General features: G+C 49.5%; 1 protein-coding gene across 2 annotated transcripts in view; it reads right to left on the bottom strand.

Annotated features, from left to right (window-relative positions):
• The window catches only part of NRP2 (neuropilin 2), a gene marked incomplete at both ends in the record, with an annotated part of 88,552 nt that overhangs the window by 22,494 nt on the left and 53,764 nt on the right, over nt 1-12,294 (bottom strand). For both annotated transcript variants that reach the window (XM_082483484.1, XM_082483485.1), the window contains 2 exons: nt 64-326; nt 10,105-10,257. In XM_082483484.1, coding sequence (XP_082339610.1) covers nt 64-326; nt 10,105-10,257 — 416 coding nt within the window. The remainder of the gene's footprint in view (nt 1-63; nt 327-10,104; nt 10,258-12,294) is intronic.

Genomic DNA, 12,294 nt, shown 5'->3' with positions numbered 1-12,294 from the left:
ACACTGAAATAAAGATGCTGGAGATGCCTGCCTGGCCCAGCACACCTTCCCCAAGCATCTTACCCGGTACTCCATGTCGTAGCTCGGCAAGATGATGCGGCCTTCCCTCCACTCCTCCCCTTGGTCCTCTGTGATGACCCACAACGCCTTGTGCTCCTGGTTGGCCTCCCGCCAGACCCGCAGCATCACCCCGTTGCTGCCCCATGCCTGGTACTGGAAGACCATGCAGACAGCGCTCCGGGGCAGATAGATGGTGGGGCTGATGAGCCGGGCTCGCTGGCTTTCCCTCCTTCCGCTGCTCTGCAGCTGCAGGTAATTCTTGCCATCTGTTCAAAAAGGAAAACACCATTATATTATTTTCCATGGCCACCTGCAACAAGTGTCTCACCTCCTGCCAGGTGGCTTTGGCAGTGCTGGGCAGGCTCTCGCATCCATGCCTGCAGGAGTGGGTAGGAGGCGCAGCAAGCCATGTCACTGCTGCAGCCTGGGCAGGGCACCGAGGAGCACGCTTCCTTCACCAGCCACCACTGTTTGGTAGGAGACTGACAGCAAAACCAGAAAGTGGTAAGCTGAAGATCGATATAATTAGGAGAAGTTAAAGAGCAGTTATCATCAGAAGTGATGCTGTGATAATGACATTGGGAGGGGGTTGTGTTTGTTCTGCTGGGAGCTGACTTAGTGAACATGCCTGAGGTGGGTTTTATTAACTGCTGGCGCTGAAAACTTGTCTTGGGATGGGGATCTCAAGCTGTGTTCATCCTGCCTCTTTTCATCCCCAGTGGTAAATACTCCACAAAATTAGGGTCTAGCTGACAATTTTGTTTTGAGGACGCATGCGACGAAGTGAAAACCTGGCTCTCAGTTTTCTGTAATGCAGCAAAACAGCCCCTAAGGCACAGCACAGAGGAAGAATGTGGTCCCAGTGAGTTAAGTGTGCACAGGTGACAACCATGTAGCTGCAAACTTGAAGGTAGCTGAAATACATACAGCAGGGGATTCACTTGCTTTAATATTACATTTTAAATTGTGCAATGCTTTTCGTCAGTCCTCAGGGAGGATATTTGGTGTGTTTGATGTCCCAGGAGAAGTTCAAGGCTGAAACTAGAATTGGAGATACTTGATCTGAGTACCAATAGCAGCAAAAGCCTGTGGATACAAATCCCTGGGCACAGCTGGTTTGGTCTGGAATCAGTGATTTCCAGATCTCTCTGATGAGAAGCCTCCTCAAGGAGTTCTCCATTTACAGCCTGGATGCCTGAAGTCCCTTAGCATGGACTGAGTGCCAAGTGTGTAGCTGATCTGATCCTTACTTTCCCCCTCCCATCATGACCAATGGCAGGACAGAGTCCCTTGGGTTGCTCCGACTGCAGTGCCTGCAGTACGAGGTGACACAGTCAGACCAACGACTGATACAGCTGTATCGCGCATTTCACTCATCAGAGGGATCAACATACTTGCTCTTGCTACACAGTGGGCAAGTGTCACTGGTGCTTCATGCCAGCACATGTGAGCCCTCTGGCAGCCAGTCTGGCAGACTACCTCTGCCCCAGGACCACACCTCAGGGTCTGTTGCTTCCTTTCCCCATGTCTTAGCCTGCTGCACTTGACAGGTGAAGCTCTGAGCAGCAGCTTGCCGCCTGCTTGCCCTCCTCCCACTGTGGCTTCAGTGCCCACAGCAATGGCAGAAGAGCAGTGCCTGCACTGACAGTGTTTGCAAAGCGCACCCAAAACACCTCCAAAACTTAAACCAGAGAGACCTGAACTTAGATCTCAGTTCCTGAGCATCGAAAGACAGGTCCCATCCAGAAAACAGCAGCTGACCGTGCTGCCGCTCAGCAATCCGCTGACATCCCAGCCCAAGGGAGATGTATCAGTGGTTACACAGCCACTGGCCCTGCTGCAAGTTTGTCACTGCCAGAGAGCTGGGCTGAAACCAGCCACCGTGAGCTGCACAGCTTTCTAAAATAAATTTAGGACAAGACAGCAGAAAGATTTGCCATCACTCTACTCCTGGGATGTATGATCAAAATATTTCAAAAGCGTATCCACTCCATATGAACTTTCACTGATTTTGCTGCGTGAAGGACAAATCTGTCCCTGACCAGCCACATAAACAAAGGGCAACATTTTCCAGCCATATTTCCTAGCACCTATGAAATGTACTTGGGCCACTTGGCACTTTATGCCAACAAACAGCAGCAGAAAAAAGATGAAAGCATGTTTGCTCACTCCTGTTTGAGTGAATCACTTGAAAAAGTACCATGCCGTTCTCTAATGGAGTGTTCTTGTGATTTACCTAGGAGTGGTAGTGGTGGAGGAGGAGATGTGGGAGATAAACAAGTGGAGGAAGGAAAAAAAAAAAGAACAAGCTGTACTCCATGCCTAAGGAGCGATAAGGCATAATAAGTCATCAAGGTCTCCTGAATTAAAATCCTCTTTTAGTAATTCACTACAAGGCTCTTCAAAGAAAAAAGCAACAACAACAAGAAAAAAGCCGCAACAACAAACAAGGTGGAAGAGCAAATCAGTCTACAATCATACGATTATCTCACAGATGAAATGGCAAATCCTTAATAAAAGCACCACACAGGCTCAAGAAGGATCAAACCTAGACCCTCAAAGTTCAGGACTGACCTTTGGTGCCCACAGCCTGATTGAGTGCAGGGATGCGAGCCACCCTTGGATCCACCCAAAGCTCACAGCTGAATGCAGGGTACTATGTTAATTGTGCAGCTGGACACCCCCCAGAATCCACACCCCTCACCAGGAGTTGGTGGTACCCAGCGTCGCTACCTCCTCCACTCCAGCAAAAGAGCCTGTGTGCCTCTGAGTCACATCCCTCCCACCAGGGTTGACACTGACCTCCAATTTGTTCCCATTCCTATCAGGCTGTGAAATCAAAGAAACTCTTGAACCGCAGCCAGAACCAATGTCCCCCCCCCCCAACCACACAGGCTCTTTCAGAGCCACGGGAGCCCTTCTAAACCATGTGTCTTCTGTGCTCCCTGCCCAGCGCTTGCTGGGGCCCATGGAGCTCTTCAGAACCTGCTGGCAATCCCAAGGCCTGTGGGGAGGCTCAGTCTTTGGGCAATGAACCCTGCTGCTCGTCTGCAAGTGGCAGTGGGTTTGGGTACCATGTGGTCCTGCTCCTAGTAACAAGAGCTTCTGGAATGGAGAGTGGAGTGCAAGCAGACACGACTTGCTGTGTCATCTGAAGATGAAATGACTGGATCACTCTAATGGCTAGTTGGTCCTTCTGAAAAGCCCTGTGAATTTGCTGAGACTGACTGAACAAGGGCACTGTGGAGCTAATTGTTGGAACAGCATGTGGGAGCCTGGTGGTTCCAGTAGTCACTCCATTTGATACAGTAAATGGAAGCTTTTGGCACAGAAAGCACCTGAAAGGCTGATTTCCCCTGCTAAAACACTTCAAGAGAGCCTTGCGATGATGAGCTGATCAATTCTTCCAGGATCAGAAATGTATTTTAATCTCTTTCCCAGAACTTTGCTTTGCAGCCTCTATTCCAGCTACCACGGCAGCTACAACCCCCACCGAACTGGCACCGATAGTTCAAAGCGCCGGCTCCAAGAAGGCAGGACAAACCTGCTCAGGCATTTTAACCTACCGCTGTTTTTGCAACTGATGCTATGGCATAAATCTCGTGGAAGATTTATGGGATCATCAGGATGTAGGGGAGCCAGAGGAGCGTGAACATGCAACCATCCCCAGCCAGACGATGGCAGAGTCGCTTGTACGTGCATGGCAGTGAGTCCCAGATAAATCACCAGCCGGGCTCTGCAAACAAACCATCTGGCCAACGCGGTTTCCTCTTGGCACGCCTGTCCCCTCCTGCTAGCAAGCCATCTGAGAGGACATTAGGGGCAGCGGGGGATGAAGCCTCGCGGTTTGGGTCAGGCTGTAACCACGAGCCATGGCAGCCGCTCCCCTCCACAAGGTCAGCCTGTCTGTGCTTGGGTCCTGCACGTCTCACCCCTGCTCCCAAGAAAAGCACCTTCCCTCATTGGTCTCAGCAGCACACCTGGAGGCTTTCCAGCAAAACATGTCGGGCAGGATGTACACAAGCAATTACCATTTCAGATTCCCTCTGCTTTTCCCCCTTGCTGCATATCGTTGGGTTACAGCTGCTGCTCCTATGGAGGACCCACGCTGAATTGCCTTCACTTACATCCTTCCAAAGGTCACCACACTCTTCGTTGCAGAGCTTGTTTCACGGTGTGTTTTAGTGGTAGCGCTGCAGCCCACCAGCAGCCATCTCTTGTCTGTCAAATCCCATAGGTGACATCTCTGCTCTGGGCCCTGCCTGCTGCCTGCACAGCCCTATATGCCACCCCTGATCATGCTGTGTCAGGGCTGGGGAGACGTCCCACTGGGGCTTGATCCTGCTGTCTTTCTGCATCAGTCCTTGCCTTTCCCAGGGAGCGGATCAGCTCAGATCCCCTCATGACTGCAGGGTGCTCTGGTAGCAGGGGGATGGCAGCTGCATGAATATGGAGATTGAAATTGGATAGTTATTATAGTCTTAATTTTTTTGGCAAATCATGCAAATTCACCTCAAAAGGCTGCCGCCGTAATTTCAGTGACAGGCCTCTCCTCAATGACAGACTTTCATTTACGAAGGGAAATCAATCCTCCGTAAAACTAATATTTATATTAACTAGATCACTGCGTCTGCTGGAAAATCCCCTCAATTTTGATTATGTGTTAATTAGCCTGCCAAGTCCTTGCCATTTCAGTCTCTAAATCAGTCCATGAAAAGGCATAAAACCCTACACCTGCCCAGAACCAAGCCCTCCACCTGCTCTCTGGAGCCTTTCTAATGGACGACCCATTACATCCTCTTTCTTAATTAAGCCTCACGTCCTCAACAGCGTGGCACAATTGCGAGTTGCACTGCCTCCCCCTAGGAGTGCAGGGAGGGCGCGATGTCCCTGACAAACCAAATGCCAATTAGAGCCTGACATTTACGCTAAGTGAGCTGCTTACCACCGTGCTGCATCCACTGCCAGCCTGGCAGGCACCCTGCGTGCCCCTACATGAAAGGGTGTGTGCAGACACACCCGCAACCAGCGTTTGTGCACGCACAATTAAAGGCATTAACCAAGCCAGTGCTTCCACCGCACAGGCTGCACGTTGCGGCTTGCTCGCGTGCGCACACTTTCCCGAATGGGGCTCTGTGACTCACAGGCTGCTAAGTCACTGCTGCGAAGCGATGGAGTGATGCACGCGCTAAGATTTGAGAGACAGGGTCTTGCTTTCCAGAGAGCATTCCAGCCCAATTTTATAGGCAGCGTGTGTCACTGGTGTTTGGGTCCAAAAAGTGACTAAGGACTCAGGCGAGCAGCGAAGAAACGGGTGAGCCCCAAAGGAATGGGGCTCTGCCTCCAGCCCAGCTCAAGTGTGCAGAAGCTTTGCTGGCAATGCAGGGACAGACTACGGCCATGCTCATGCCTCTTCTCTCATGAAAGACAGTACAGGCACGAGGATGGCCACAGCCTGGCCTTAGCCCGTGGCCCGGGCGCTCACACAGCCCAGCCGATGCTCAGCAAACCTCCCATGATCTGGGTGCCAGGGTGTCCCAGCTCTACCATGCTGTGAGCAGCCAAGGCACAAATGACATTTTGGGGCTTGCTGTCCTCACTGGGCAAACAAGGGTCAGGAGAGCCATGTACAGCTCTGCTGAGAGTCAATCTACACCACATATGGGGGGAGCAGGGAGAGACAGAGCCAGGTATGTGGTCTCCTTCCCACAGCGTGCAGCTGCTCACTCATTGCACAGAAGTACTTGACTTTCACACCACCCCACATGCAAAACTCCCTCCTACTTCAAAGGGGACAGGATTGACCCTAGAGGTCAAAATGTGTCCCCAAGGCACAAGCCCTGAGACTAAGTCTCATGAGAGTAAGTGCAGACCCAATTCAGTCCAGCCCCGCTCTATTAACACCATGAAAACGTTTCTGCTGGTTTCGACAGAATAGGATCAAGGACTTCAGTCAGAAGTTCTCATGGATTGCAGGAAAAATATGAAACTTTCCCTTTTAAAGATCCCATGGGAAAAACACAGGAATGGTAAAGGGTCACCATCAGCTTAAAAACAGCTCAACATTTGTTTTCCTTAAAAAATAAGCTCTTAGGAAACTTCAGAGCACTACAAACATTCCTCTGCTGGAAACACTTTGAAACAAATAAACCTTTCCCTGCAGTGCCTGCAACCTGAATGAGTAGCATTCCTGACCCTCAAAGCCAGCGAGGCCACGGCCCACAACAGAAGGGCTCGGTGGGTTTTTGCAGCCCAGCCCAAGAGCTATGTGGTCAGGAGAGCTGCAATCTTAAAACTGCTTCCTTTTCTGTGTGCATGTACAGCTGCCAACATCCAAACAGCATGGGGTTCACAATGCAGCCACGGCTCTGACCCCGGCGCCGTGCTCACCCAAATGAGAAGCAGCATGTGGTAGAGGTGCGGACCCCACAGTGCTCTTCCAGGACCACACGGTATTTACTTAATAACTGCAAGAAAAGAGGAGGGGAAAAATAGACTAACAGACCAATTCCAGCTTTTCAGTGCTGGCTTATTAGCGTAGCATCACTGAGAGCAATGCAACTGCACCTACCAGCTAAGGATATGAACCAGGATCTTTACACCCTTCAGGATCAAGACCCTGGTGAAATTCAAAGAGTGAAGAGTTGAGGTGCCCAACTTACCAACCCAGATTTATTTTCAGGTCTTAAGACCTCTATCTGGACACCAATGGCACATTGCCATTGCATGCAGCAGGAGGGAGAATGAGACATTGAAACTTGAACTTGTTGCTCCTTGAAGCTTGCTAGGTGCAGCTAAGGGGAATCTTTCTACAGATGGGAAGCCTCTGAAAATCCATAGAGGGAAAAATCCTGGCAATATCTCATGGGGGCATGGAAAAGGGAGCAACAGTATTTTTTAGGCTTCTAAAGGGCATGGTAACAGCTGGAACCATGTTGGGTTTCTGCTGAGTTGGGCACTTTGGGTCCACTTTCACCAACCGGGTCCCCCAGACGTGTAACGGGAGCCTGCAGGAGAGGACGTGGAGCTAATCCATGGTGTGAAGAGCCCAAGGAACACAGGGCTAAAAAAAGAAATGCAGAGCTGCCTGAAAGAGTATCTTGGAAATAAAAATAGTGGAATGAGAGCAGTGGGTGTCTTGTCAGTCTCGAGAAGAAGTTCTCCGCGCCAAAGACAAGGAGGAATTGCACGCAGCGCATAAAATGAAATCGGGAGATATCTGAGGAATTCAGGCCTGTCTCTCAGCAGACTTTTCTAATCAAGTGCCTCACAGAGGATATTTCACCATGGTCATTTCCTTCCCCCTCTCCCTCTCATGCAGACTGAGCCAGGGCTCCTCCTTTCGTTATTATTTTTTCCCTTTTAATTTTAATTTTTGGTTTGCCATTTTGAGAAGAAATAGAAACACATCCCACATGGCTCTTAAAGGCACAGCACATTTCCTTGCTACCATGGAGCAGCCACGGCCTCTAGCCAGGGCCAGCACCTTTAAATCAGAGTAAATTGGGCTCCAGCGGCTTTGAGTTCCCGTTAGCTTTTGCCCTGCCCCTAAACCAAGCACAGCTGCTCTCCTTCACCCAACTGCTCACCCTGGGGTGGGGAATTCACAAGTAAAGACCACCCCGAACAAGGGCTTTTCATTCCTTGCTCCCTGGAGTCTGAGGATGACTTTTTTTAAGTAGAAACAAAGTGCTGGAGGGAGTGCAAGGGAAAGGCAGGGAAGAATGGGGGAGTGTGAACCAAACAATGCTTCGATTCTGTCCCCGATGAGGGGCCGGCATCGGCCTCTTTTTCATGTTTCTCGAGTTGCTTTTAAAAGCTGTGCGGGGAGGAAAAAAGCAAATAGTTGTTCCCTTTTGTGTCATGTCATTTTAATTTCCAAAAGCAGGACCAAAGCAAGGCGCGGCAGCAACGCCTTTGCATGTCAGCCCCTCTACAGCCCCGCGCTGCATGGACAAGGCAGCAGCACAGCTGCCGGGAAGGTGCATCCCTGCCCGACCCAGCCAGGAGCTGATCCCATGGCAGTGCCAACAGCCATCCCTCAGCCTGTGCCTGGTGTCTGCTGCTGACTTCCTCCACTGCCATGGGCAAATCACTTCAGCCCCCCTGGAGCTGCTACCTCCTCCCCTTCCTCTGCCTGTACAGCCTGTAACTTGCCGGGCTCCTGCCTGCAGCCCGATGGTGCTTCAGTGCCTGGCTCAGCATAGCACCGTAAGGGAGAGCTCTCCACACTGGCACAAAAACAGATCACTGAACTCAGCAGGAAAACATCCCCCTGGCTGCATTGATGAAGTTTTGCAACTCATAAGTAACTACGAAAGAGAAGAAAAGGTAGAAGGGTAAAAAACAGAACTGTGAGATGAGCTGTCTGAGACAGCACCAGGCTCTCCTGGGCTGCGCAAGCGCGCGCACACACACACACACACGTGCGCACATACAACAGAGTCTTCTAAGAAACTATGGCCAACTAATTGTAGGGAGACTCAGGGGAGAGGAAATGAAATGAAAAATTGAGTCTGAGTTATAAAAATAAGTAATTTTTATCCTACTTGCAGGAGGCTTATATTAATTAAACATTATTACAGCGAATGAGATGGGGAGGGTTATTAAGTCTGGGGCTGGTTGTAAGTGTTCTTTCCTGTTGCCTGAGGCTCCACTGAGCTCCAGATATTAATCTTGTAAAGCACTCAAATGCTGAAGAGATAAACACTTGAAATATGAAAATGTTTTTCTCCATAGCAGACACTGTGACCCTATGTCACGCCAAAGAATTTGTCAGATGTCCATATAGGCTGCACTTACAGCATTACCGTGTCTCTTAGAAAAACGCCGGGCACCTCAGGAGCTGAAGAGAGAAATGATGTGTGCATTTGTGTGGGGGTGATTTGTGTGTGGAGATGTAGCAGATTCTCCTCTTCCCATATGTTTCTGGAATACATATTTTCCTCTTTAGCACTGCCTACCAGGTGTTGGCTGCACAGCTTTCCAACTGGCTGGCGGCACTGCCAATCTGGCCAGCGCCTCTGCCAGGTGGCTAACAGGTTCGCCCGAATGTTTGCATCTTGAGACTCAACCTTACCGGGGGGAAGGGCGGGGAGGAGCCCACAGCAGGCACAGCTCCCTGGGCACATGGCACGCAGGCACTGGAGTCACTGGGCATCAGGGCAGAGCTAAAGCCAGGTAAGATTAGCCATCTCTCTTTGGGGAACCCTTGAGTTTCATAAGCAATGAATGATAGTGAAGAGAAGCAATGTTACAGTGAAGTAATCTACAGTTATAAGGAAACTGGCAAATGTTCTTTGTGTCACCCGTGCCACAAAGTCAACAAGGGTAAGGAAAGGGCACTAGTCCCGAGGCGAGTTCCAAGATGTGAAGCTGAAGAACTTGATATATCAACCACACTGCTAGAGGCAGGCTCCTTTCCAACCCATGCCAGCACATCTCAGTGAGGTCCTCCATAAATTAGGCTCTGCCACGCTCATGCAAGTCTCTGCTTCCAAAGCACAGAAGAGAAAAAGAGCAAAAGTCACACAGCAAGGAGCTGGCATATTTCTGCATTCTTAGGGCTTAGCTCATCCTTCACTTGGAGGACGCTGAAATCTAGCCTATGCAAGCCCAGAGTGCAGAATAGCTGAAGACTATAGGCAATCCAGGCGACATATGGGAAGAAGAAATGCATCTCTAACAAAAGAGGAAATGCATTCTGGTGAAAAAGCATTGAGTCCTACAGAGGACGTTTGGATCAGGATGTGGAACAAAGCCCGGGCTAACCTGCATGGGCAAAGGGGATTCAAAGCCCAGTGTCCGATTCAAGGCTATCTCAAGAGGACAGTTAGTATAATTCAGTGCCAGGGGCCACAGTCCTATAAATAAGTCATGAACCCATAAAGCAAAGCATCTGACATCTTCCACAAAAGAAAAAATTGAAGTCTGCACAGCCTTCACAACTCTTGTTAGCTGTGCAATAATCAGTCATACTGTTCACATGGAAAAAGCCCCATCAGTTCCCTCTTCCCTGCTTTGGTACGGTATTAACCATCTTACCAGGCACAGTCTCAGGGTTTGGTTCAGAGTTGCCAATCCAGGTGCTTGTAGGCTGAAAAGACCACGTATAACTCATTGCCAAGTCGTGTGACCAACCACAGAGGTCTTCAGGGAGATCAAAGTTGCAGTTGAAGTTTGCAGGGAGATGGAAATCTTATAAAAAGAAATAGAAGCAAAATAAAGTTGGATTAAAAAATGACCTAACCATGAAGGGTTTCTATAAAAAAAAAACAAAAAAACCCCAAGCCAAAAGTAAAATAGCTGGCAAGCCATAAATACTGAAGAAAGCATGAAATCTCACTCACACCGATGCTTTTAACCTATCTCATATTTCATCAGGTCCAGGGATCAGCATTAAGTTCTGCATCATCAAAATGCTCATGCCACGTCCTGCGGCTAATCCACCAAACTAAGCAAATATAAAAGCAAGTACCAAATGCTTCCAGACTCTAATCAGCACCTTCTCTTCATCCCCTAGAGCGGTCAAATATTAAATGCCTTCTTAAATGTCAGGGAAGAGCGCTTCCTGAGTGCCCTGTGCTCATCAGCCTGTGCTCTGGCTCCAAAAGGAGAATCTCAAGTGCTCCAGAAACCCAGCTCCTGAGTGACAGATCTAGCCACTTGCACCAGACGGGAGCTGTCTGTCAATGTGGTGAGCTGTCACTCACCACTTCCTACCTTCTCGTGGAAATGCTACCAGGGGAAACGTGGGGGCACCATGAGCTCAAGCTTTTGGATTCTGAGTGGAAGGAGCCGCCTCTATTTCTAGCTCCACTACGGACTCACCACATGGTCTTTGGGCGAGTTGTTTAACTTTTCATCTGTGAAACAGGATCAGAGCTAATTCCCCTGTGTCAACAGCTTTAAAAGCTCTGGAGAGCCTTCCTGCAGAGACAGGTCTGTGGGCAGTAGGGCACATGCCAGGGGCTGCATGTAGCAACGAGGCAGCTGCTGGCTCCTTTGGTCGGGGAAGCAGCCATAAGGCATGGAGGCTGCAGAAACGGTCTGAGACTATCCCAAGCACGTCAGAGCCCAGTTATAGGCCGGGTTTTTCCTGAGCAAAGAGGAAGTTTTAAATCACAGTGCCCACAAAGTGAGTGATAGCCAGAAGGAGGTGAGTGACTCAAGCAATAGGCATCAGGGGAACTTTGCTGCGAGGGGCAAAGGGCCTTCTTTACATGCTCCCACTTTGAAATAAAACAATGCAGATTGAAATAATCTAATCTCATACCCTGGAGAGCAGCATTGTTTCTGTTTGGCTGTCGTAAATCTGATTGTCCAGAGAAACACACTCATTGTTTATGGAGTATGAGAATGAAAATTGCTGCTAAATCTGAGGGAAGCTGACAGGGAGGCTGGTTCCACGCTCCACAGCATACCCTGCTCGCTCTCTTGCCCTGGACTGCACCCAGGAATCATGTTGTTGCAGAGACTATTACTGGCCTAAATTTCCTGTCAGCAGCTTCTCAAGTGCCTCAATAGTAGCAGAACTGCACAGGCTTATCACTAAGGCAAAGCAATGAGAATCAGGCCCTTTGAGCTACTTCTACAACTTGCATTTCCAGAACTGAACTACAGCAGAATCCCAATGCGAGGTGTGAAAAAGCCAATTAATGTTCTTTTTTTAATTTATGTATTTTAAAACCCATTAATTTTTTCTCTGGGACTGGAAGCTGAAGTGACAGAAGTCCTAGGAGCTATCTCAAAGGATAGCTTTTCCTCCCGAGATTTCTTGTTGAAGTCGTGTAAATGCCCAAGCCCCAGTGCTGAGGCCCAGGCTCTGCTGTTGTGCCCAGGGGTGTGCATCTCCTGCACACCGTGCTGTACAGTTAACCCTGCACAGCCCTTCCATGCCCACTCCCCTTAATCTGCACATGTCACAAGCTTTAGATGCTCAGATCCCGCCTTGCAAGGAGCAGAAGAATATGAAGTCTGCTTTTACAGGTAGGGATCTGAAGCAGAGAGCATTAGTCGCCCCCAGCATTGGCTCTTTCCAAGCTCAGCATGTAGTCTAAACTAACATTCAGCTTCTTCTACAGTCAGAAGAGGCAGGCAAGTGCCACAGATACCAAACCATTCCCTGTACATCTGACAGCCATCTAAGACTGGGGGGATAAATTCCTGCCTGGAGTTACTGTTCCCCTCTCTCTGCTGTGAGGAGCAGCAAGGAGCCCAGATTGTCCTCCTAAA

Source organism: Vanellus vanellus (assembly GCF_965231255.1).
Source record: "Vanellus vanellus genome assembly, chromosome: 5".
Lineage (NCBI taxonomy): Eukaryota > Metazoa > Chordata > Aves > Charadriiformes > Charadriidae > Vanellus > Vanellus vanellus.
The sequence above is the reverse complement of the archived record's forward strand: the minus strand, read 5'-3'. Positions and strand labels throughout refer to the sequence as shown.